Source organism: Microtus pennsylvanicus, chromosome 19, assembly GCF_037038515.1.
Source record: "Microtus pennsylvanicus isolate mMicPen1 chromosome 19, mMicPen1.hap1, whole genome shotgun sequence".
In the NCBI taxonomy this organism is placed as follows: Eukaryota; Metazoa; Chordata; class Mammalia; order Rodentia; family Cricetidae; genus Microtus; species Microtus pennsylvanicus.
The window spans coordinates 2,564,623-2,590,522 of record NC_134597.1 but is presented as its reverse complement, the minus strand read 5'-3'; the positions used below and the strand labels follow the sequence as shown (position 1 = coordinate 2,590,522).

Genomic DNA, 25,900 nt, shown 5'->3' with positions numbered 1-25,900 from the left:
ATTTTTATATCATGCTTTGGTTTATTTAATGTCAAAATGAAATAACAGTAGGCCAGGAGTGGTGGCTCATGTCTATTATCTTGCTACTTGGGTGACTGAGGCAAGAGGGTTGCTGTGAGTTTGAGCCAATCTGGGCCACATAGTGAGTTTATATAGTAAGTCCAGATTATAAAAAAAAAGAGATCCTGCCTCAAAACATTGACCAAATAACATCTTTATTAAGGTAGAGTCCACGTAATTCACCCATTCAGAGTGGATCGCAGTGACCAGTAGGTGTAGTTTATCCCTGGGAGTCCCCCCACCCCTAGGCACATGCTTCAGTAGTCACTTACACCAACAGTCTCGGTTTTTGACTAGCTCCCTTGGCTGCTTCTTTCCATGAACCTTTCCTGTGCACCCCACATAAATGAAATGGTGCAGGGTGTGGTTGTTGTGATTGACTTTTTCATCATTTTCTATAATATTTTCAAGTCGCATTCGTTGTAGAAAAGATATTCCGTTCTGTCTTATTATTCTCAAATATGGCTGCCGTCATGCATTTGTCCATAAATTGACAAGACTTTGGATTATTTTCACATTTTCACTATTAGAAATGCTTTTGCTGTGAACGTCTAGCTATGTAGAGAGAGAGCTATTTTCCTTTCCCCTAGGCTTATCCATGGGAATAGAATACCCGAGTCCTCTGATGGAGGAACTGTTAGCTGTCTTCCCAAAGCCTTGAGTCCTTTCACGCTCCAGTCACAGACTAGGAGGGACTTGATTCCTCTGCTGCCTTCTTAACACCAGCTTTCATCCTGCTTTCTGGCTGTCACCATTCTAGCAGGAATTAAGTGGTATCTCCTTGTGGATTTGATGTCTCTCTCACTAGGGGCCAGTGATGTTGTATGTCTTTCTGTCCGTTGTTTGTGTGCAGTGCAGCAGAACCATCTTTTTCAGATTTTCTTTGGAGATATGTCCGTTCAGATCCTTGATCATTTTTTTAACTGGGTTATTTGTCTTTTTAAGACATGAGATTCCTTTACATATTCGGGATGCAAGTCACTTATCAGACATGCAGTTTGTAAATAACCCCTTTGTGACTTATCTTTACTTTCTTGTTGTTGCTCTTTGAAGCATGAAATGTTTTAATTTTGATAAAGTTTAGCTTATCTAGTGTTTCCTGTCACTGCTGGAGCTTTTGATGTCAAAGCTAAAAGAACCAGGGGCTGATCCAAGGCTGCAAAGATTTATGCCTATTTTCTTCCTAGTTTTAACTCTTGCATTTAAGTAAGTCACTGTGTACATTTTTAAGTAAACAGATTTTAGAGAGTTTTTAACTTCATAGCAACATTAAAGAGAAAGTACAGAGATGCTCTGTATGCCATTGCTCCCGCACACCTGTAGCTCCCCTGGTTCTTATTATCTATTGTCAAAGTGGTACAGATGTTGCTGTTGATTGACAGGGCTGGTAGTCCATACCTTACGTGGGGGTTCGCTGTTCGTGGTGTACATTGTATGGATTTGAACAAATGCGTATGGCATATATACACTTTAGTGTATCTTTCTGAGCGGTTTCACTGTCTTGAAAATCATCTGTGTTCGCGTCTTCATCTTTCTTTTTCGTCTACCTGCTAGCAACTATCTTTTGTCTCCCCAAAGTTTGCTTAATCTGGATTGCCATACAGTTAATAAGAGTTGTTCGTTATAATACCGCGTACCCTTTTTATATTCTTTTATTCTGTCACATGCACGTAAATTTCTTTTGCTTGATAATCCATTCCTTTTTGTGTGTGTGCTGAATAATATTTCACTTTTTTCTGGATATACCACAGTTAGCCATTTACCCCTAAAATGCCCACAGATGGCTTCTGGATTCTTTATTCATTGATGATTTTGTGTGGACCTAAGTGCTGGATCCTTTCGTTAATAGCTGGGCCGTAAGGTAAAATATGCTGAATGTTGTTAGAAAACTTCAAGCTGCCTTCAGATGGCTGCACCACATTATCTTGCTTCATTCAGGAAAGTTGATCTTGTGGTCCAGAGTTTTTGGTCTCTCAATACCGCTTTTGTCAGTTTCCCAGTGCTATGTGATGTGGGACAGCTTTTCATCTTTATTTGCTCTCTGTGTATTTCCTTGCTAAATTCTCTATTAAGGTATTCCTCCTTTTTAAATTTAATTAATTAATTTACTTTTTAATTTCTTTTTGAGACAGTATCAAACTGGTCTCATGCTCACTATCTGGTAATGGTTTTGGATTCCTGATCCTCTTGCCTCCACTTCCTGGATTCTGGATTATAGATGTATACCGCCATGCCCAGTTTATGAGGTGCTAGAGATTGAACCCAGGATTTTGTGCACGCTAGGCAAATGCTCTATCAAGTGAGATAACCCCCCAACTCTGAGACTCTTTTAAGTCAATTTCATTTTATTATTTGTTTATGTTTGATAGCAGCTTTTATGCTATAGGAGGTTTGCAAATGTTTTCACCCAGGCTCTGGAAAGTCTTCTTGAAATTTTGTTTAATATGGGAGAAAATTTAAATTTGTTTCTTTTATCAATTCCTTTATCTCATGAATTATACTCTTAGTGTTTTGTTCTAGAAAATCATGTAGTATTTCTCTGTGTTTCTTTCTCAGAATTGTGTACTTTTGCAGTTTTTGCTTAGATCTGTGACTAATTTTGAGATGACTCTTGTGAAGAATAGAAGCTACATATGAAGACTCAATTGCGGTTGTTTTTTTTTTTTTAATGGAAATGTTTAGTTGTTCCAGTACTGTTTGTTGAAAAGATTAATATAAGTTAGTATATTTGTTCCTTATTACCGGTCAATTAACTGTAACTTAATATGGGTAACTCATGTAGGTCTATCCCTAGGCTCTCTCCTTGGTTGCGCTACCGTATCTACAATTAGATTGTTTTGATGACTTTGCTTTCCTGTGAGTCTCGAGGTGGGATAGTTTCAGTCCTCTGACTTTTTTCTTGTGTTTCAGTGTTATGTCTGATATTCTAAGTTTTTTTTCTCTGTGTAAGCTTTAGACCCAATTTGCCAATAGCCACAGAACAAATCTCTGGGCTTTTGATTGGCATTTCATTGCGATTATGAATTAATTTGGAAAGAATTATCGTCTTCACAATACTGAGTCCTCCTATTGAGAACACAATTTCTCTCCATTAATTTTGTTTTCTTATTTCTTTAGCAGGCTTTGTTTTTCTCATATATGCACCTTTAACCTTTAGAGATTTTTATTTAGTTTATTTTTGTTAGCTTCTAATGTCAATGGGATGGTGCTTTTGGTTCAAGACTCATCTATGCTGGTATGCGGAAAAATGATTCGTGCGTTTGGTCTTTGTGTTCTGTTGTATTCTGTAATCCCACTGTCATGAATTATTAGCTCTGAGAGGCACTTGTGCATTATTTTGGATCTTGTCATCTGTGAATAAGATGTCTTTATATCTTCCAAATTGGCATGACTTGTATTTCTTTTTCCATTCTGTCTACATTAGCTGTAACTTCCAGGACAATGTTGACATGAGAAATCTTGGAGTTTTTTTTTTTTTTTTTAACTATTCATCATTATCTGGGTTTGATTCTAAAAGATGCTCCATATTGAGATTAGGAAGTTTCCTCCATCCTCATTTTATAAGTGATCTTATCATTCATGAATGTTTGATTTTGTTAAAGATATTTCTTAATCTGTTAATAAGACAATTCCCTGTGCAATTCACTAATATGATAAATTATTTTTAATTTATTTTCATAACTGGGATAAATTCTACATGGTCACCTTTTATAGTTTTATTTATACATTGTTTTTTTTTCCATTTTGTTTTGATATCAAATACACTCTGAAACTCACTGCGTAGTGAGTGAGACTAGCCTCAAGCTCCTGGCTCCCCTGCTTCTGCCTTGCTAGACTATTGGCGCCATCTAGAAAATGCTCTCTTGGCTTCTGTATTCTGAATGACTTGGCAGGAAACTAGCATTATTTTATCAACTGTGTGGGGAAGTCTACGACTTCCCATGTGTCGGTCTGCTGTTTCCACTGACTGACTACTGATGAGTTTTCTTTCTGGATTGTGGTCTACACCAATTGTTTCCTTTCTTACTAGTTGTGTGAGATGGGTCTCCCCCATAATTGTTCAAGTTCTTGTGCACAATCAAAATTTGGGTATGGAAATGATTGTGATATTCCTTCATGATTCATTTGTCTTCATATAAATCTCTTATAATGTATAGCATTTATTTTTATATTAACAACTTGTATACCACCATTTACCTGTTTTTATCATTTTTAAAAGAATTATCTTTTCATTTCTTTGATGTTCCTCTTCAGTCTTGTTTCCAACTCGTTCATTTCTTCTCTGAATTTTATTGTTGCTTTTTATTTGTTTACTTTGGATTTGATTTGCCGACTTGTTTTGTTTTGCTTTTGTTTCCTAAAGTGGCAGCGTATGTGATTGATTTTAAATTGTTCTTTTTTTTTAATATATGCATTCAGTGCTATAAATTTCCCTCTAAGAACTACCTTGGCTATCGTCCCAAAATTTTGAAAAACATTTTGCATTCTTTGTATTTATATTTTATGATTTATATTTTAACAAAAACAAACAAGACTTGTATTTTAAGATTAAAATATAAAAATATTTTAAGATTGTTCTTTGAGGGTGTTTGTTTGTTTGTTTTGTTTTGTTTTAAACTCACATTATAGGCCACTGTTGCTGGGTCTGGTTCACACTCTGCTGGAAGTTTCTCAAGCTGTGGTGTTTACCTCCAATGTTTTTCTTGGCCCCTGGACTGATACTGAGAGAAAGGAGCTGCTGTGGTTAAGTAATGGAGTAGTTAAGATGTGGGCCTGGGGTAGGCACTGGGGTCTGTTTCTCCAACTCTGTGACTAGCCCACTGTTTGAAGTGATCCTGTGCCCTGGAGCTGAGGACAGCATCCCCTGGGATGGAGAATGGAAGGGCTGCTAGACTTCCCTTCATTCCAGAAGTCAAGGATCCACATGGTTTCTCCTGAAGGCAGGCTTTAAAGAATGGAGTTGTTCCTTTCCCTCTTTTCTGCCAACAGCACAAACACATTGTATATCCTGAAGAATTGGGGGCAGGCCTGCTAGCGACCATATTGCTCTGGAGTTTGTAACTATGGGGTTTGTCTACACTGACCCTCCAGCAAGTCTGTAACTGCAGCTAAGATTTCTTTTTCCACCACCTCACAGGCTGGCTCCTCAGAGGCTGGGGGTTGCAAACTTCTTTTCCAGGAAGTTGTAATTCTCTGTATTCATCTGTTGGTCTCTCCAAGTCCAGAGCATCAGTTTTATCTATGGTCTTACTTGTCTTCTGGGTCTAGGAATTGTTCTTTTGTTCAGCTTGTTCATTTTTTGTTTTTTTTTATGTTAAAATATGGTGGGAATTGCCAGTCTTCTTCTGTGCTAACTGAATCCAAAACCAGGATTCTTCTTTGATCAGTTGTGGGTAATGGTTTTTATGGCATGAGATAATGGTGGGATTTAAAGCTTTCTTCATTTTCAAGTGGATACCTAATTGTTCTACGACTTTTATAGTAAATAATATCTTCTGTCAGACTTTCTGTGATAGCAATTGACTAAATACCCCATGCAGGGCACATTGTATCTTTATGTTGTGTGACTTGACGCTCATTTGCAAACCTTCACTCTTCCTATTCCAAATTTGTTTTGTTTACTCAAATTTTTCTTTTTTGGCCTTTAGGTTTTCTTGAACTTACATGAGTCTTGGGATCTGTCTTTTTTTTTTTTTCAAAGACAGCTGGATCCTGGGTAGGCTTATCACATTTTAGAAATAGCTATTCCTTATCTTTTAAAAAAAGAAGTTGTAGTTATTTTATAGTTATTTAGAGAATTTTTCTGTTTTCTCTTTTTCCTTGGAAAGTTGATAAGATTCCGATCTTGTCAAGATTTTGTGAGATTGTCCCTGTCACAGCAGGCACTGTCTCCCTTTGCTTGTGAAATCCTGTTTCTCAATTCAGTGGATTTTTTTCCCTCATGATTCTAAGGGTACTCTTCAAGAAAACATGTTTTGACTCAATTGTGTGACCAAACAATAATTTTCTCTTACATTAACTTCTTAGCTGCCGAGTAGGAGATCTGAGGTGAAGCCAAAAGCAGAGGGGTCTGTGTGCTCCAAACACTCACAGAAATGTACAGTTGAAAAATGAAGTTGGAAGAGAGCTTGGCTGTTCCAGTGTGTGATGTCACAATTACATTAGGATGAAATCAAATCAAGAGCCATTACTCACAACTATTATTTTAGCGATAGGGTTATTTTCTTCTTCAGATAAATTCTTTAAATTTATCTGAAGAAGAATCTTAGTGTAAGAAGTCTACCAAATATAATAACCAGGGCATAAAGCACGTAGCAGGTTTGAATGCTATAAAAAGGATGAAATACAACTTTTAGGCATTCACACAGAATGGAAAGAGTACTGGGTCCACCTAAGCACTCAGTAAATATTGGCCGAATAAAGGAATGGGCAGCAGGAGGCCCTACATGAAGCGTTGCTTTGAACGCCTGTTTTCAGGGGTAAATGTTTTATTTTTTTTCAGTATTTTCAATTTTCTTAAAGGATAACTTGAGGGTTTCGCACTTTTGCAGTGTCTATGTCATGGTTGGTGCCGATGTTACCTTTTCTTCTTGTTTACGAGAAGTTGAAAATCCACAGAACCAGTTGAGATGCAGTCAAGAAATGGAGCCCGTGATAACGTGTGACAAGAAGTTTCGAACTCAGTTTCACATTGACTGGTGCAAAATTTCACTGGTGAGTTTTTTGTTTCTTTTTTTTTCCTAAAAAAAAAAGATTTTGCTTGTGCGCATGGACTCAGTCGTGATGTCTGTGAACATAACCTCTGACTAAAACCTGCAGTGCTGTCGGAAATAAATCCTAGGTTCTCTTTGTCAGCTGTGTGGGCTTGCTTGTTTTTCAGGATTTGGTAAATTTGATGATGGTACATCCGCTTAAGAAAGAGTCTTGCCACCTTTGGACTCTAACCTTGTTTAGTTGCTGAGTTGCTGAGGCTGGATTATCTGGTGAGAGCTTCTGTTGAAGCTCTTAGACATGCAGGAGGAGGCTGTTAACTCAGCCTACACCAGGGAGCCAGAGTGGTGTGAGCAGAAGGTCCCTTTAAATGTGCTGCTGCTGGGAAATAAGAGAGCACAATGAAACAGTGCGGATAGAGTTGCGTTCTGCTGTGAACTCACACGACAGCACTCAATAGACAAGGAACAATTCTAAGGGAAGAGAGCCTTAAATAAATGTATCAACATTCCAAGTTTTTTTTTAATTACCTTAAAAAATTTTTATTGATTAAATTTGTCCTATGACAATTGCAAACGTGTTTTGAATTTGAAAGCTAAAAATAAAAATATTCCTGTTTATCTATGGTGTATGTCTTTTTTGTCTTTTTATATGGTATTTTGAGCTTATTTAGATTCTTAAATTTTTTTATGACCTTTAATTTTTTAGTGACCTTTAGATTCAACTTCTGTCAACTTTTTGATTGGTGGTGAAGGATTTCGATCTAAGTTTAAACCTGATGTCTGAACAGAGTTACTGACACATAAACCCAACTGTCACTTCATGTCTTAGAGAGGCCACTGCAGGTGACTTTCCAGGCCCCGGTGCTGGCCAGGGAGCACATTGCTCACTCACACTGCAGCGCTCAGCATTCCTTGTGGCTTTCTGCCCTGTATGCTTTTTCTCCTGTGTTTTGTATTTTAGAAAAATTATACCCTTCTCTGCCTTCTTAAATCACATAAAATTACTTTAAAAAAAACTGGTTTATGTACAATCTTAGGTAAATATTAACAGCTCAATATTTCAGTCACGGTACTAATCACCTAAGACTGTGCAGGAGCAGCTGGTTCCATGACTTACAAACGTTCCTCTCACCAGCCAGGAGCCAGCAGGCCCTGCCAGCGGCATTCTGTTCGTGGCGACGCTGTTACGTGAATTTATGTTTAGCAACACTGTCTGGCTTCCAAAAGTTAAAAACTGTTTCTGTTTTGAAAGTTTTGAGGGCAAGGCTTTTTATAATGGAGGAGTCTGGGGATTTTCATTTTAATTTTGCATGTGTATTTATTAATATGCCACATCATTCTACAAAAATATTTCTTGAACACGTCTTACTATTTAAGGCAGCTTAGATGAAAGAGATGCGATGGTGCTTGCTTGTAACCCCAGAACTGTGTGGGTTTGAGGCCGGCCCGTTCAGGCTGTAGCTGCCGAAAACTAAAATAAGATAAAGATAAGTAACACAGTCTTATAACAAGCATAATTTTTTAAATGGTAAAAGTAGGACGTAAATAAGGTTATAATGGACAGCCAGCTTCCTACTATTAAGACTAACACCCCAGGAAACCGAGTTAGAAGTCCCTGGGAGGAGGCAGTGCACTGGGCCCTCTGCAGGAGTGCCACGGTGAACAGGCTGTTTCCTGCAGAGGATGCTCAATACGGCCAACGTAATTCTCCCAGCAGTTTGTTAAATCATAAAACGAAACAAATTTCACATGGCTACAGGAAACCCTCAGTAGAATGAAGTGTAGCACAAAGAAGCAGATGAGCAAACTAGGAGACGTGTGAGCGTGGTGCGGGGTGCGTGAGCACTGTGGTCCTGGAGCAGGGCGCAGTGTGCTGTGCCACCCGGGGGGGCTGTCTTCTGCTCCTTTTTCTAAATTAATGTCAGCCCAGTAGAAGAAAGATTGAATAGTGCATTGGAAATTGTCTTTTCTTCTTCCTTTTCCTGTTACATGCCGTCTCTGTGTCCTGGTTTATCAGCCAGTTGGTTAGCATTTCCATTAGGAGCTGGTCACAAGTATTTAGTCTTAAAAGGACTTCAGCTTTGCAACAAACAAGCAAATACATGGGCACACATATAATGCATATACCTGTATATGTGTTTATCTTGCAAACAGGCTTCTATAAAGTCTTTATTACTTAGATACATACTTTCCCTAGCTCCAATAAAGGACGATAAATCAGGATAATAAAGTAGTTGGAAAACTAATTGGCTTGGAAAGGTAACTTATCAAAGACTGTTTTTGTTGTGTTTACATCTTAAAATCTCATGTCTGTAGCTACTAATTGGATGTGTAATTGTCTCCTTTTGTATCAGGTTGATAAAACAAAGCAAGTGTCCACCTATCATGAAGTGGTTCGTGGTGAGGGGATCTTGCCCGATGGTGGGGAGTACAAGCCCCCCTCTGAGTCTTTGAAAAGCAGAGACTACTACACGGATTTCCTGGTCACCCTGGCTGTGCCCTCGGCAGTAGCACTGGTGCTTTTCCTGATCCTCGCCTATATCATGTGCTGCCGCCGGGAAGGAGTGTGAGTACTTTCCATAAAGACCTCAGGAGCGGGCGAGCCTGCTAGCACCACAGAGACGAGGCCATTCAAAGCCAAGTGTGTCTAGCTCGTAAAGCACACTGTAAATGAATTGAAAATTTGATTCAAGTCAAACAGCAGTACTTTATTCCTTCAAAATGAATTAATCTAGTTGTGAGTCTAGCAAACCAAATTAGGGGCCAAAATTATTCAGAAGTGATTAAGGCTAGATATAAATTCATGATAGGAAAACAGTACCAAGAATAATTGAGGCTAGACACTGTGGTTGCGCAAACCATCTTGTGTGAGCAGAGACAGAAGTCTATTGACATGGTAATTGCATTTAAATAAATAAATTGTCTTAGTCAGTGTGATGAAAAGTGATGGTCAGAATTCTTGGAGTCGTTCTGCTGTCAAACAGGGTGACACAATCTAAATGTTTAAAATATATTAAAAAAAAAAACAACCCAGGAGTAAATTAATGAAAATAAGGTATCATTTGAGTAATGAGTCCTCCCTTCATGAATAGTTAGTACTTTCAGGACATCTATGTCAATTAAGATAATCTCCCGAGATTACTTGGAAGTCAGGGTAACAAAGCAAAGGCTCAAAAACTCATAAAGCAGCAAGTAACAAATTCTCCATTCTTCATGTAGCTGATTTCATTATGTCATGGAGTTTATTTCAATCAAGAGCTCGATTCTTAATCTCCATTTTTTTTTCATTTTCTGTGTGTTTCTCATCAGTATTCCATCGCTGTATGTGTACTCTTCCTGGTAATATTGTGAACCTGGTGGCAAATGCTGCCCGGTTGCCTCTGAGTCACAACATCAGCCCTTCCCCATCACACGAGGTCCCATGAGCATATAGTCTTAATGTTCCAAATATCAATGCTATTATTTAATTCATAAATTTTGTTTTGTTTCTAGGGAAAAGAGAAACATGCAAACCCCAGAGTAAGTGTCTTCTTTCCTGTTATTTTCTTTGCCACCGTTTCTGTCACTCCTCAGTTTCCCACCGCGCTCCGTCCATGTGTCTCATGCTTTCTTCCCATTCACCGTCGCTCCTAGTTGACGTCACCAACTCGAAAGCTGCTCTCTAAATAGAGGTTTAGGATGGGTAGACACTAAAATTAAAAAGGGCTCAAAACCTAAGGTAACCTAGATAAAATTAAACCTAAATTATTTCAGATTCAGAACGTTAACATGTCACTTATATTATGTGCTTTCCCAACCTGCACTTCTATAAACCAAAGGACAGATGGCAAGGCCTTTCATACATGTTTTCCTGAATCTATAGTAATAACCTTCCATAAAATGAAACTCCTGGGAGTATTTATAAATGCCCCCACCAGAAGCAATAATATAAAAAGCTATCCTAAGTCTTATCTTAATCATAGAAATAAATAGGTAACCAGTTTGTGACTCTTGCTGTAATGTTAACATAGTCCTTCATAGCTGACTTTAGCTTGAGACGTAAATAAAGGGATGTTAGATGTATGTTTCTCTGAGCTAGTTTATAGAACACCCCAATGCAATAATGTATAATTTTTTTTGAAAGAAAGTGTCTTTTTTCAAGTTGATACTTATTAGGCTAGTATACAATTTTAAATATGTGTTGTTTTATCTCTTCCTTTATGCAGTATCCAACTTGTCCATCATAGTTCTATTCAGAAATCTACCAAGGAGCTTCGAGACATGTCCAAAAACAGAGAGATTGCATGGCCCCTGTCCACGCTCCCCGTGTTTCACCCCGTGACTGGGGAAATTATACCTCCCCTGCACACAGACAACTACGACAGCACCAACATGCCCTTGATGCAGACACAGCAGTAAGTATGCATGTGGAGGCACAGAGCCAGAATGCATGGGTATTTTACTACTATCTATCAAAACCATTCCATTTAGCTGTTACGGGTTTTGTTCATTTATTATTGGAGTATACCATAGCATACTTTCATGACTTGGTCTGACATAAGTGTAAGAGAACCATTTTCTAGATGTTTTTCTTTAGTGATAAAAATGCATCAAAATTAATATGTGAGAAATGGACGCTGATAATAATCTACATGGTTGTCGTAAGGTGAACTCAGTGTAAGCAGATAAGCAGAGACTAAAGCGTGACAATCACATTGTTTCTAAGAGGTGACGGGTTTGATTTTTCTCTTAACTTTCACAGAACTATAAACTATTTTTTTTCTGTTTAAAAAAAAAATTGTGGGCCAGGCAGTTTCATCCCAGCACTAGGGAGGCAGAGGCAGGCAGATCTCTGTGAATTCAAGGCCAGCCAGGTCTACAAGTACTGTGGGAAGTCCTTCTGCATATGTGTTGCTTTTATTGGTTAATGAATAAAGAGTCTGGCTTGGCCTGTGATAGGTCAGAGTAGAGCTAGGCATGGAAAACTAAACTGAATGCTGGGAGAAAGAAGGCAGAGTGAGGGAGCTGCTATGGAGCCACCAGAGAGGGAAGATGCAAGCTTCCAGTTAGAACCTTGCTGGTAGGCCACGATTCTCATAGTAAAATAATGGAAATGGGTTAAATTAAGATGTTAGAGCTTGCCAATAAAAAGCTAGAACTAATAGGCCAAGCAGTGATTTAATACAGTTTCTGTATGGTTATTTTGGGTCTAAGCAGCTGGGAACAGACAAGTAGCCTTCTACTATATACAAGAGCTAGTTCCAGGACTAGCTTCAAAGATACAGAGAAACTCTGTCTTCAAAAAAGCAAATAACAACAACAAAAAAGTGTATGTGTATACGTTTGTACATCAAAACAAGCAACTCTGATTTGAACTTTGAACATACAATTATTTTTATTCGGTTTGCTTTCTTAAGGCAGAGTTCCATGTAACCAAGATGGCCTTGAACTGCTGGTTCTTCTGTAGCTTCGTAAGTGCCGGAGGTACAGGCATGCGCCTACGTGTCCAGATGATCATGCATTTAGTTGTAGCAAACCCCTCATGCTTCAGGAAGGGCACTGTGAAGGTTAGATGCTGGGAAGGAAGGGAGGAAGTTTACACGCTTAGAAACTAGACTTTGATATATGAAGTGGTAGATGAATCTGTCATTCGTTCCTTTAGTATGTAGTTCCTTTTTACCTTATAATAGAATGGGTTAAATTGAGTTGCCCAAGAACTAGAAGTCACAACTGTATTTTTGTACGTGTTCGTAGTTTTCAAAGTGAATGGTATGGAGACACAGAAAAATCTCTCAGTCTTTCTGACCTTTACTCCTTCACACATATACACACACACACACACACACACACACACGCACACATGCACACACACACGCATGCATTCACGCACATGCACACGCACACAGATATAAAAGTAAAACCTGTTTAAAACCATGCTGGGCACAAACATTTTTCCATTGAGAGTGCTTATTTATTATTATGTAAAATGTATGTGCTAATAAATCAGTTCAAACAATAATCATGTAGAACTGTGTAAACAGCATGGCTCCATGTATTTACCCAAACACTCTGAAAATCTAACGTAATTGTAAATATTTTCTTAAATGTCTAACATCATCTACTTAGGGATGGTTGTATAAGCTCAGGCTATGTGTGTGAGTGACTAATTTAAGTCTTTCAATGGTGGTCAAACTTTGCATTCATTTGAATTCATAATTTTGGAAATTATTATTATAGTAGTGATATATGCAAATTTCACAATATATAATTTTAATGTAGAGACATATGTACATTTATGTTTTCTTTTTAAAAGGTAGTGGTCCATTGTTATAGGCTAATCTAAGACCTCACTTACTCAAATTAGGGACTGATAGAAAAATCAGTAGTTTTAAGAATATTGTAATAATTCTCAGCTTATCTATCTATCCAATTTTTATATGAAAATTGAGAATAATCTTTTTTATTCTCAGAATCATACTTGATATTTAAGTACTGTCTCTTACATTGTGTAGAGGGCCAAAGAAGTGTTCACAGTATTCAAAACATGAAGCTACGTATGCTTACAAACCAGACTTTTGTTTGTTTTACTTTTTTCCCACTTACTATTTTGGGGAGGACTGCATGCCATAGTGTTCATGGGGTGGTTAGGGACAACTTGTAAGAGTTGATTCTCTCTTTCCACCATGTGGGTCCTAGGGATCCAACTCAGGGTAATACCCTTTGTAGCAAGAACCTTTATGGGCTGAGCTGTCTCACTGGGTTTTTCTTAAATTTGTGGAGAACATTCTGAGTTGCTAACTCTGCAGAGAACAAGGGACTGGAAGTGTTTCTGTTGATGACATCACGATACTCTCAAACTTTAGAGTGCAGCGGTGGTTACTTACTGTGGTGTGTTTAAGAACTTGGCTTTGTGTAATGCAGGTAGGCTCAGTGACTGACGTCTCAGTGAGAAGGGGAAGGCTGCTGCCACTTTTAAAGATACCCTTTCCAGTTATATATGTTGAGACTAGAAAATATTTCCTTGAAAAATATTTATTTGTCTTGTGCCAAAACAGGATTCTATACTCTCGCTACTGATAGATTTTTTTTTATCTATCAGTATATATAAAACCTTCTGTCTGGTTTATAAGTCCCTGTGTCTCGCAGGCCTTCTCAGAATCCGCTAAGACCCACCATTATGCTGCCCAGCTCTTTGCAAATACAATAGGTTATTACACCGAGCTTGCAACAATTTCAACGTATATGTGTTTTGAAGTCCAGAAAACCTTTGTATTATTTCTATCCCTGCTAATGGAAAAGCTCCATTAACTAACACTTCTATATAAATGGGGTCCATAGATAATTGATGATGTTCACAGTGATTGTTCTGAGGCACTGTGGGATCATCAAGTGTGCCTGACTCATCAGAGGAAAATTAAATTACATTCGGTGTCGTTTCAGTGTTGAGTGTATATTATCTTTCTTTTATTCTTGGAAATAGATAATATGTGCACGGTCTCTATGGTAACTCCCTATAAGCCAGAATATGTGATTAACCTCATTTTCTAACTATGCCTGATAATAGGGAATTTATTGTGTTAGATTCATCAACACTTTTTTATTACAAAATTCAACTTTTATGCTTTAAACTGAAAATCATTTTTTTTTTAAAAAAAGGCTTTATTTTAGCATCAAGTAGACACAAATATTTTGGTCATTTGGATGGAGCTGAGTTTTCAAGGTGAAAATGTGGTATTTATCTGAGCAGGCTACGGTCCTCATGGCCAGGTGTGTGCCCGGATGCTGCTGCTTTGTGTTTGCTCATCAGCCCCTTGTGAAAGGGCTGGCGTGTCAGCCTCACGCATCCAAGCACACCAGGCTCACCCAGCTACAGGATTTCGTGTTTATTCCTCAGATTTGGTAGCAGAAATAGTCAGGCAACGTGAGATGGCTAAACACTTATGTGAGCTTATAAGTAAAACTTGGGAACATTTAAAGCTTCCCTTCAAGGCTGCATAGAAATTAATTTGGTCTTTTAAACAAGTTAATGCCTTTGAGAGGTATGGAGCTCTCCCAGCAGCTGGGTAACTACAGGCTGTGTTATCACTTACATGGAAATATCTTCCTTCTTTGACACAATACTTCACAGGGCTCGAGACTAACACCATAAATTATCCAGTTTAAAAAAAATAATAAGCCTGATCGTTTGTATGCGATAACTTTAAGACACCAACAATGGACAAAGATAAACGCGGTCAGGGTGGAGTATTTACCAGTTCTGCTATCTACTTCAGATAGATAGTGTGAGATCATTGACCTCAGAGGTACTGAGCCAGCTCGGGAGGCATGTCAGGTGCTCAGCAAAGGGGTGCGTCTGACACGCAGTTTCTTTTGGAGGTGCAGGGATAATAGAGCCTGCACTTGCTCTCAGTTACTTTCTTTACCACACTGTGGTTCCGGGGAGACGCATAGGACCAAGGTGAGGTTCTTTTCAATGGCCCTCTGCTATTACCTAGTCTGCCGACATTCTTGTAGATATTCCTAGTTTTCCAGTCATGTTCTTTTCTTCTTCCAACATTTTATTAAGGGCACAGTAGTCACCGTGTTTCCTTAGTGCCCGCTGCACTGGCAAGTTCCTTAGTCCTGTCTGATGGCCTTGATAGGGTGCAGAAGTCCTAGCTAAGTGTTCTGAGGAGTTGTCCTACCCTCCACCTGTTCACGCGTGCTGCTTCCCCACTTTGTTGTCTGTGACTCTCAAGGTCTACATGTCTGTTGATGCCCCCGCCACCGGCAGTTTCCTTAATACAATTCATTTCTGGAAATCACATTTTAAGATAATTCTTAAATGAAATTGAGGTAATGTGTTTAACTAGAGGCTTATCCAAAACTCCAGAAGATACTCTTTATAGGTAGAAGATTGAGTTCTGAGTCATAGAATTTTATGGCCTCAAGTTGGAGACAATCAATCTAACACCATCTCCATACCACGGTGCTCAGACCTCTTGGAGCTGTTCCAGTGAGGAGCTCAGTCCGAAGTCTGGGTTTGGAGGTGAGTAGAAGCACATGTCACTAAGAGCAGGATCCTGACTGCGAATTCACCTTTAACAGACTAGAGAATCGAGGGAGAAGACAAAACTGCAAAGCCTCTCAGGTCATCCCAATGGGACTGTAGTAAGAGTATTGATGGCACATACATACACTCTTCACCTAAAGTTTTCAAAGGCATTTTTTTCTAAGTTCCCCCAAAGGGCATGTTTGCAAGTATGGATTTTACGTATAGAGTTTAGGTGATTAAACATTTGGACTTTGCACCAAATTAATTCTTCCGCTGCTCGAAGGAAACACTGTGTGGAAGAGAGCAGTTGTGCTGACTTGAAAGCAGTGGCCAAATGAGAGAAAAATGCCAAACCTTGAAAAACTAAAGTAAATAAAGGAATAAAAATACCTTAGGGATTGTGGTTAATGTATGGTTTTATGCCTTGAAAAGCACAGGGGAGACCCCAAATACTGAATTTTCTAGAGGCTCACTGATTTCTTGAGTGTTGAGGAGTTGCTACTCCAGGCAGATGGTTCTCTTCCTCATTCCTTTGTAACCAGATCCACAGCCCCTGACCTTTTCTAGGAGAAGCCTCTTCCCAGAGGACATGTTTGTAATGGAGCACAAGGAGAAGCCTCTAGACACTTTCCTGTAACATTTTTAAATGGCTGTACAAAAATTGTCATTATCCATTCTGCTAAACCTAACATCTAATCCAGGATAACTGAAGCCCCTCAGACAGACTCTGCTCAGATCCCTTTGCAGATCAACAGCTATGCAAGCACAGTTGAGAATTAGAATTATAGCTAGGAAACTAATTTAGCTTTTATTTGAGTGTTTTCCATTTCTCTTCTCTTCACTGATAACGAAAACCAAGTTTTCAAGGTAAAATTCTACATATAGAAAGTTAAGTTTTAATGAAAGTTAATGTCAGTTGGAGCTGACTGCTTCTGTAGGCCAAGACTGCAGTGTTCCTGCTGACAGGAACCATCAGCTGCCAAGAATATTGCAAAAAATGTGTTTAGTTATTTAAGTATACACTAAAAGTGATGGGCTTGTTGCTTCTTGATGGACTCGGGTCCTCTTGGTTTCTCCTGCATCAGGTTAAAGCTGTGATGAGTCCTGCTTCTGGACTCGAGCAAGCACGGGGGGGGGGGGGGGGGACTGAAAAAACCAGATGGAGGCGTCTTCCTCCTTTATGTATCATATACAAAACAGAGTTGATTTTAATTAAAATGTCTTCGCATCTAAACCACAATAGTGTTTTTGTATTCTGTGTGGCCTTCCCTTGCTGTTGATTTCTCAGAAAAAAAGAGAGTGGTAGGTCCAAGCCATCATGTTCAAGGACAAAAAAAATGGTTTGGTATTATCAGTTTTGCCGAAACAACAGGAAAATTTCCCAAATAATATAACTACTACTTGCTGCTAAATATCTCCATATAATTTTAAAAGACGACGTCTGCACACTGAAGGTCATTTTCTTTCGATTCCGGCATAGAGTCTGTCTGTGCCTTTATACAAATGACTTTGTTTTTTGAGTCTTCAATCAAGGCGCAGCATAATCAGTTGATAATCATCCACCTTACTCATAGAATTACTCTACAGGATAGCCAACAATGTAAATTACCTTGAAACAGTTGTACAAACTACGAATAATTGTGTTCTTTCCTAAATCAATTATTTACGAATTTGGAAATTATTACCTTTGCTTTCTTAAAGAATGAAGCTTGTGCAGTGGCTAATTCGGACAATTTTCTATTTAGATGCAGGCAATTAATGGCAAAAAAAATTGGGAAATAATTAATGTGAATAATTTAGAGAATTACAGTTTTTCTTAGCTTTCTATATACTGCTGCAGTTTACATATTATAACCCTTCCGTAAGTCCATTAATAACTTAATTACTCAAAATGGTCTTACGGCTTCATAAAGGTCCTTTCTTTGAAGGAGTCTAGGTGCTCTGTTTGAAGTTGGCCCCACTTTCCTGCCTAATTGCTGCCCGTGGCCCGTTTTCTACAAAGATGGGCATGCTCCCACGTCCCCCACAGTCTCCCTTCATCACAGTGCCAGAAGAGTCCATTGTAGGCTGATTATTCAGGATGCCTGCTGCAGGGCTTTTCTGAGCGCTCCCTACTCTAGGTGGCACACAGGACCTCCCAGCGACCAGGTGAAGCAGCATTCCCAGGCTGGATCTCTAACCACGATACCGTTGGCCCCTCAGTTTCCTTCATGTTCACGCACAGGTGCGAATGCCCAAAAGTAGCTCAGCTTTTTGCTGTTGTTGTTGTTTAACCTCTTTGCACACGTGAGCTCTTTTTATATAACTCACCTGCAGTTGTATCTGCAGGCTTGGGGGGACCATGTATATCATCCAGTCAGATGTGGTGTTAGTTGCTTTGAGCCCCCAGACTAATCCAGGTATACAAATGGCTCTCTCGTGTACCTTTTCTAAGCTTCTTATAAGCGATTAAGTTCTTTAACAAACAATGTCTCATCACTCATCCAAGAGTATTTTGATTGTAAGTTTGACAGTGTAGTTATTTTTTTTTTGGTGTTTATAAATAAAGCTTTAATAGGAACACTGCTACACGTCCATTGATATGTTGTTGTCTGTGGCTGCTGACAGCAGAGCTGAGTCATCACAGTGGAGAGCACAGGGCAGATCCGGAAATGTTGACCTTACGGTCTTTCATAGAAAATGCCTGCCGACTCCTGCCTTAGCGTTAGTGACTCCAAATCCCCCCTGCCTGATTAGCCCTGATAGCTGTTTGAGGGGGGCGTACAGTACAGAAAGTACAGAACTGTGTACCCCCACCTCAGCACTGGCTGTCGTCAGCATTTTGCAATTTGCTTCACAAATATTTATAGAGGAAATAAAACAAGTATTATAACATGTTCCTATGCTCGCTGTCTCCTTTCTCCCTCCCTCCTTTCCTTCATTTGTTTGTTTATTATTTTTAGGTTTTCGAGACAGGGTTTATCTGTGTAGTCCTGGCTGAATAAGTTAAAGACCGATCTGGCCTACATAGGGAGTTATGGGGCAACCAAGACTACATAGATCCTGTTTCAAAAAAAGACAAAACAAAATAAGATGGGCCGCGGTGGCCAATGTCTTTAATCCCAGCTCTTAGGAGGCAGAGGCAGGTGGATCTCTGAGTTCGATGCCAGCCTGGTCTACAGAGCAAGTTCCAGGTCAGCCTTGACAGTGTAGTTAAAGAAAAAAAAATCAGGAAATAACAGGCACGAACTGACAGGCTCTAGTTTTTAAACAATATATGCCATTGACAGATGTGCTGCGGGGCCCGACAAGAGTGTAGGATTCCAGTGGCTGTATCCCAACCCTATTTTTGAATTTAAGATATCCCTTCCTCTGCAGCCTTTGGGAAATCGCTGTCTTTGACCACGTGTCGGAACGCACATGCTCTGGGTTTCCCCTTTCCTCTGTGGATTTTGTTAAAGTGTTGGTTTAATTTGCTATTAGACTAGGTGTTCCTGGAGCTAATGGAGAACGAGGAAGTGTGTTCAGAAGGCAGGGCGAGCGTGGAGCAGTTTCAGGTGCAGACTAGACCCATGTCCGTTATGCCTGAGGACCTGAAATGAAGTTCATCCACCCCTCAGCCCCAGGGCCCACGTAACTGCGTTTGGACTTGTGTAATAGAGGTCTCTGCTCTTCCACTGTTAAATGCACAGCTGATCTCTTCATGGTTTCTAAATCAATCTTTTTACTTTTGTGACCAAAACCAATATAAAATACATTGTGTGAACTTCTGAAAGAAAACAAACCGAAAGAAATATTCCCTAGGCCACAGGAGCATACGCATAGCTAAAACCAATAGCGGAAGAGGAGGTAATCGTTGGGGTGAAATATCAGATCATTTCCTTGAGTGAGAATTGATTTTTGTTAGTTCCTCAACAATGTGTATTCTAAGTGGTTTAATCACTTAAAGGCATTTAGTAGAGATTGTGAGTTTAGGCTAGGCCTACTTCTTTAATACCAGCATTCAGCTGAGGCAGGTGGATGTCCATGCGTTGGAGGCTAGCCTGACTTACATAGCAAGTAAAAATCTGCTCAAACAAACAAAAACCATTGGAAGCTTTAAACAGCAATCAGCTGTTTTCACGTCCATCATTATGTATGCTTTTCTTCTTTATTGTTTGTGGTGTGTGTGTGTGTGTGTTTGTGTGTGTGTGTGTGTATGTGCACATCTGTGTTCAGTGTTCAGGCCCAAGGTTGACATAGAAATGCCCTGTCTCAAAAAAAAAAAAAAGGTCTATGTTATGGAGCTCACTCTGTAGACTCCAGGCTGGCCTTGAACTCACAGAGAGCTGCCTGCCTCTGCCTCCTAAGTGCTGGGACTATGTTTGGTGCATCACAGTTCTTTGCGTTATTTCATCTGAAAGGAGTCGCACTGCTAAAGAGAAACTAAAAGCTTGGACAGTCCTTACCGCATAGGATGGGTTGACTCTGGGCTTTATTCCACCTGCAACCTAGATTGTACTTTCTCATGAACAGTATCAGTTTATGCATCTACATGTTAATAAATATGTGCACATTACTTGAGTCTTTATGAGCATCTCACTTCTGCATATAGTCATTCAAGAAATTGTTGCATGTTTCTTCCCTCCTAGAACTATTAACAAAATAGGATGGTTCTTACCAGTACAGCAATTTGGGGCAACAAAATAGCATATGCGGAGAAATATAATGGTAGTCAGCACATGTGTAAGGCAAGCTAAATGGCCTAAGTATCATCATCTAATTTAGGGGTGCTTAGAGAGTGAAAATGTGTGGAAGAGGTCTTATTTCCTCTTATCTTCTGCATGTATCTGTGTGTGATGCATGCATATGCATGGTCACATATGCAGGTGCGTGAAGAATGCATGTGTGCATGTGGGGCTTCAAGGCTGGGGTCAGGAATCTTCCTTGAGAACTCCCCGTCTTGTTCACTGAGGCAGAATCTCTCTGTTGAAACCAGAACCTGTGATCCATAGGCTAATGACCTCCCTCCTCACCAGGGGGACCCCGTGTTTCTGTCTCCCTAGCGTCGGAAGTTTATGTAGATACATAAAGTGACCCTGCCTGGCATTTATGTGGATGCTGGGAATCTGAATTCTGATCCTTATGCTTGTCCAGCAAGTGATTAATCTACTGAGCCATCTCCCAGACCCCCAAAGAGGTGGTTCCTACGGTGTTTTTTTTAATTAAAATAATACTTCAATATTTGATACAGTCATATAAATCTTATACTGACGAGTAATATATATCTGCTCTGTGCAATATATACCTTTTTTAAAAAAAAAGAATTAATGAAATGATTCAGTGGCTAAAAGTACCTGCTGCCAAAGCATAAATGACCTGAATTCAATCGTTAGGACCCATGTGGTGTAAGGAGAAACTGACCTCTGGCCACGCCCGTGCTGGCTGTGGCGCACATGAAGGGACACAAACACACACAGACACACTCTACAATATATCTGCTGGAATCAGTTTAAAATTGAATTTGCAAAGACAGCTGCAGGCTCACTGAGTTGGTTTTTTTTTTTTCAAACAGGTGTGGCTCTCTGTGTCGGGGGCAAGTTTATTTATCTTTCTGTGTGTGGGGGTGGAGGCACAGGTAGTTTTCTGACTGCCTGTGGCATACTAAAGCAACCAGAAATTTGATTTGCTGATCGATATAAAGAAGTATTGCTGTATTAGTTTGCAAATGTGTGCCTTGAGAGAGCGTGTGACGACAGTGAACATTTTAAGGGAGGAAGAATGTGAACAAAGAAATATATCCGACCTATCAGACATTCCAAGGGAGGAATGAAAGTATAGAAGAAGGGGTCAGATTTAACCAAGACTGAGACGTGTCCTGACATACCAACTGATTGACTTTGGGAGGAGAGAGAAAGGTTAAGGGTGACTGGTGTGTTCTCACTAGTCAGGTGGGAAAATGGCATTCCTTGGCATGAAGATACAAGAACACACTTGGAACATAGTGAAGAAAGGTGGTAATATGCTTTAAAAGACGTTACAACATGCCAGGGACGATGATGATATGAAGACATTGCATATATACATATATGTATTGCATGGATATATACCTGCTCTATGATCTAGACCTAGTTTGAAATTGTACAGATCAATAGTACTGGAATCACTGTTTGCATCTTTATCCGCTGTGTTTAGTTGTGTGATCTTGGAATACTAAGGCTATTTCCTAATTTAAGAAGATGAAAAAAAAAAACACTGTATCTCAGAGTTGTGAAGGAGTTAATATAGTATGGTGAGAGTTTCATGGACATTATCAGGGACTGCTGTTTGTCTTCCTTGGATGTCAATTTCTTCGTGTGTAAGCTCCAGAGAGGGGAGCTGAGAACATCATCTGGGTCCTGTCTCTCCATGCAGGCTTCCATCTTAATGTGAATTATTCTCTCTTTACAAGTGTGAAAACACACTTTTGCTTAACTGTGTTAATCATTTCTAGGAACTTGCCACACCAGACTCAGATTCCCCAGCAGCAGACTACAGGTGAGTGCGGAAATGCTGATGTGATGTTTATGAATGAAGCTAATATATTAAAGATAATCACAATACTATATAATTGAGGACAGTTTTATCTTCATCAAGGAAGGCGAAACAGTTGTATCAGCCCTAATTAGACTTAGAACCTCAGAAATAATCGCTTAGATTATTGCATATAAATTGGCATCAGAGTGACAAAGGATAAATGATCTTAGAGTGTAGCATCCATGGAGGTCCTGTCTAATTAAGAAAGACTACGTTGAAGTCCCTTTCTAAAGGGGGTTGGGGATAGTCCCTATTCTTGTCCTTGGTATAAAAGGTTTTTTTTTTAGCTTGGATGGGCCCAGGATTTGTCTCAATAAGTAAGCAGGTGGAAGCTGACTCACAAGGGGAAGCCATTGTGACTAGTCACTGAGCCTTCAGACGATCAATCAAAAACAGCCTGGTTTTAAAACCCTTTTAAAAGGCCATTAGAACATGACCAGTGACCACAAGATGGTGGACAATTCTCCCTGAGGCTGTTACGTTTCCCCAAAACTTGCTTTCTTTAAGTTTATGTCTTTCAAGGGTCCCTAAAAAAATTTCCACAGCCAATTATTTCCTTCATCCCTTGCTTACTCATGATTGTCTCCTAATTAGTGGTTGATTCCTAGTTCTAATTGCCAGGCAACCAATAATGCCTTTGTTCCTCTTTTGGAAACGTAAGAGAAGTTCTGAAAGTGTAAGTTGAGTGTGGAATTCTGAGTATGAATAGTGGCTTTGTGGTAGGAGAGCCATTAAGTGAGCCTCTCAAAAATGTCAGCCACATGCAGAAATGTATTGGATGTTTTCATTCAGAATTATTTTCTTTATTACTGCTTTCGGGAATTTAAGGAGATTTTCGTTTGACAACTTTTCAAAGATTTGAGGCAAGTATAATAAAGTTTTTTTTAAATCAGATTTTAATTATAAGATGATGTTTATCAGAATTGTTCCTACAGTTTTGATTGCTTGTTTTAATTAAATGCTAATGTGATCAAGCAGATTGTTCAATGTATTGGTGGGGGCTGCTGTTCCGTAAACATTCAGGAGATTGACAAAAACAAACTTAGTTATAAATACATGTCACGGAAAGAGGAGAGTTTTCAAATTCTTTATCTCTACTAATGACATACCTATATTTTTAAAGATGGTATAGCCCCTTCCTTTCTAACCACCACCAAGGCCTATCTCTCCTGAGATGTCTGTTTTCTGACTCTTTCTTATTTGAGGCAGGCAGTAAGCGGGAGTCAGATAATTTCTAGGAACATCCTAACTCGATGTTGAAACTCGTAAAAATCTAGGTCTTTATCCACGTGGATACTAGGAGAGCATAGACATCTGAATAGGTGCTGTTGGGGATGGCGTCAGTAGTCCATGGTACTGACTGTCCTCAATACCGGGGTGCTTTCTCTGCCCTGGTAGGAGGAGCATTTAGAGCTGAGAAAATGCTTCCCCTTGGACGGCTTCTTCTAAGAAGGTTTAGGGGGCAGGCACTTTGGTGAGGTCAGAAGAATTTCATCCTTCTTGTTAGGCCTGTCCTTTCCCTGCGGCTTTTCTCCTCCTGTTATTGACTAGAGGGCCCCGTCCTCTACCGTGTTCTGTTGTTTTCTCCGTGAGCCTCCAAAGCTTCTGAGAACTGCGAGGCGCTGTTGTTTCAGCCTCTCATACATTTAAAACCAAGTGGAGCTAGGCCTCCTGCGAAGGGAGCTGAGGGACAGTTCTATTCTATATTCTATTCATTTACATTAAAATGTTGTTTTTCTTGGCTCCCAGTTTGTTCTGTTCCATCTGCAAATACATGGCTTTGGGCCGGTTGTGTATTTTCATGAGTACGGTTGAGCTGTTCTGTTCCCTCTGTTCCCTCTTTTCCCTCACTCGGCTCATCTTAGCATGGTGTGGTGGGACAGATCTCTGCGTGATTATTATGGAGCAGGGACAGGCTTTTTCTGTGTGGAGGAGAGGCGCTCGGGTGGTCTCCTGGAGAGCAAGTCATTTTGTTTGTAGCCCCTAAGTGGACTTTGCCCGCAGAAAGTAGGTCTGCGGCTTGTTTCCTGCAGCCAGTTGCTTTCTGCTAAATTTTCATCGCAAGTTTAGCAAATGAGTTAGCCCGTGACGCGGATGCTGGGCTGGAGCGCTGGCTGGGATAATAGGGCAGGGGGGGCAGACAATAGCACTTCCTTTTGGACTGGGTCCAAGATGGTGGGCTTCGTGTTCTTTCTGGGTCTCTCTTTTACGCTGCCCTTCCAAAACGTGGTGTTTTTTTAAGCCACCATTCAAAGGTACAGTCATACACCCCGCAGTCAAACTCATTCTGCTTGTTTATTGAGGGAGGGATTTTCAGACTATAACTTTTGAGAAAAAAACATTGCAGCCTGGTTCAGGAGAAAGTTGCTAATTCAGAATTAATTTCTTCCTTTTTTCCTTTCTTTATTCCTTCCTCCCTTCAAAACCAAACCAAAATAATGAATATAATTATTTTAAATTAAGATGATAGAAAAATCCTCCCTGCAACCTAGGTTTTCAGATATGCAGGTATGGTGTGTATGTGTGTGTGTGTGTCCTATATACAACATGAAAGTAGAAGTCTGCTGGGGGCAACAAAGGAGGTGAGTGGTGTGAAGAGGACCCCGAGGACCCAAAGGAGAGTCCAAAAAAAAAAAGGTGATAAGGAGCCAAATAGAAGCAGCATACAAGAGATACATATGTGGAGGTATAAAAAAAAGCACCATTTTCTACATTAGCTAGAAATTTTGGTAATGATATAATATAAGCACTGTACTCATTTTAAAAGACAAACTTTCTTGTAATAATTTCTGATGCTCAAAAATCTAGGTATACCCATAATCTGCATAACTCATGCTCATATTGTCTTCTTGATTCTAGGTAAATGGTATCCCTGAAGAAAGAAAACTGACCGAAGCCATGAGTTTATAATCAGCAACACAGCGTTCTGTCTCATTTCCTTTAGCTCCCAATAATGCATGAGCTTTTCTGACATCAGTTATGCATGCTGACTGTATTAAGTATATACCAAATACTACAACATATCTTTTGTTTACTAATGTATTTTTTTGTACTTAAAGCATTTTTGAAAATTTATAAGACATCAGTGACTTTATATTTGTTACAATAAAAAGTGATCTTTAAAATAAATATTAATGAAGTCCAATGTGCAGTGAAATTTTCTTCAGAAAAGTATTTGATTGCCTCCTGTGTGGTAGAAATCTATTAGTTGCTAGGAGCAGGGCCGTTCAATGGGATTTTTATTAAGTGCTTCTTATGACTTTATAAATTGTGTTCCAAGTGAACAGCCCATTTAAATAATGCGTCAACTCCTGTGAGCTGTACAGCCTGTTGTTTTCATATTGTATTTCATAGAGCGCTCATGCCCATTTTATGTGGGGTGGCCTGGGGTGTAGACTTGGCCTTGTAACTGGATGTTTGCAAGCCAAAGACTGCTCCACACAGAGAGAACAGTTGCTAAGGCTGTAAATTAGCCCTGCAGTGTCCACTATGGGAAATTTCATGTTCCGGGTTTGGCATTTTCCTCATCCAATTTTGTTCTGTTTCATGACTCCAACACTGAACTGTTCAGTTAATCTAT

General features: G+C 39.5%; 1 protein-coding gene across 7 annotated transcripts in view; it reads left to right on the top strand.

Moving 5' to 3' along the window:
• Positions 1-25,449, top strand: part of Sgce (sarcoglycan epsilon) — a 70,907-nt gene extending 45,458 nt beyond the window's left edge. For 2 of the 7 annotated variants that reach the window (XM_075953589.1, XM_075953585.1), the window contains 7 exons: positions 6,612-6,774; positions 9,128-9,339; positions 10,266-10,292; positions 10,979-11,167; positions 22,238-22,281; positions 23,149-23,183; positions 25,180-25,449. In XM_075953589.1, coding sequence (XP_075809704.1) covers positions 6,612-6,774; positions 9,128-9,339; positions 10,266-10,292; positions 10,979-11,167; positions 22,238-22,281; positions 23,149-23,183; positions 25,180-25,230 — 721 coding nt within the window. In that variant the 3' untranslated portion in view covers positions 25,231-25,449. The remainder of the gene's footprint in view (positions 1-6,611; positions 6,775-9,127; positions 9,340-10,265; positions 10,293-10,978; positions 11,168-22,237; positions 22,282-23,148; positions 23,184-25,179) is intronic. The other 5 variants (XM_075953590.1, XM_075953586.1, XM_075953591.1 and 2 more) reach the window with 3 other exon arrangements.
• The last annotated feature ends 451 nt before the right edge of the window (positions 25,450-25,900 follow it).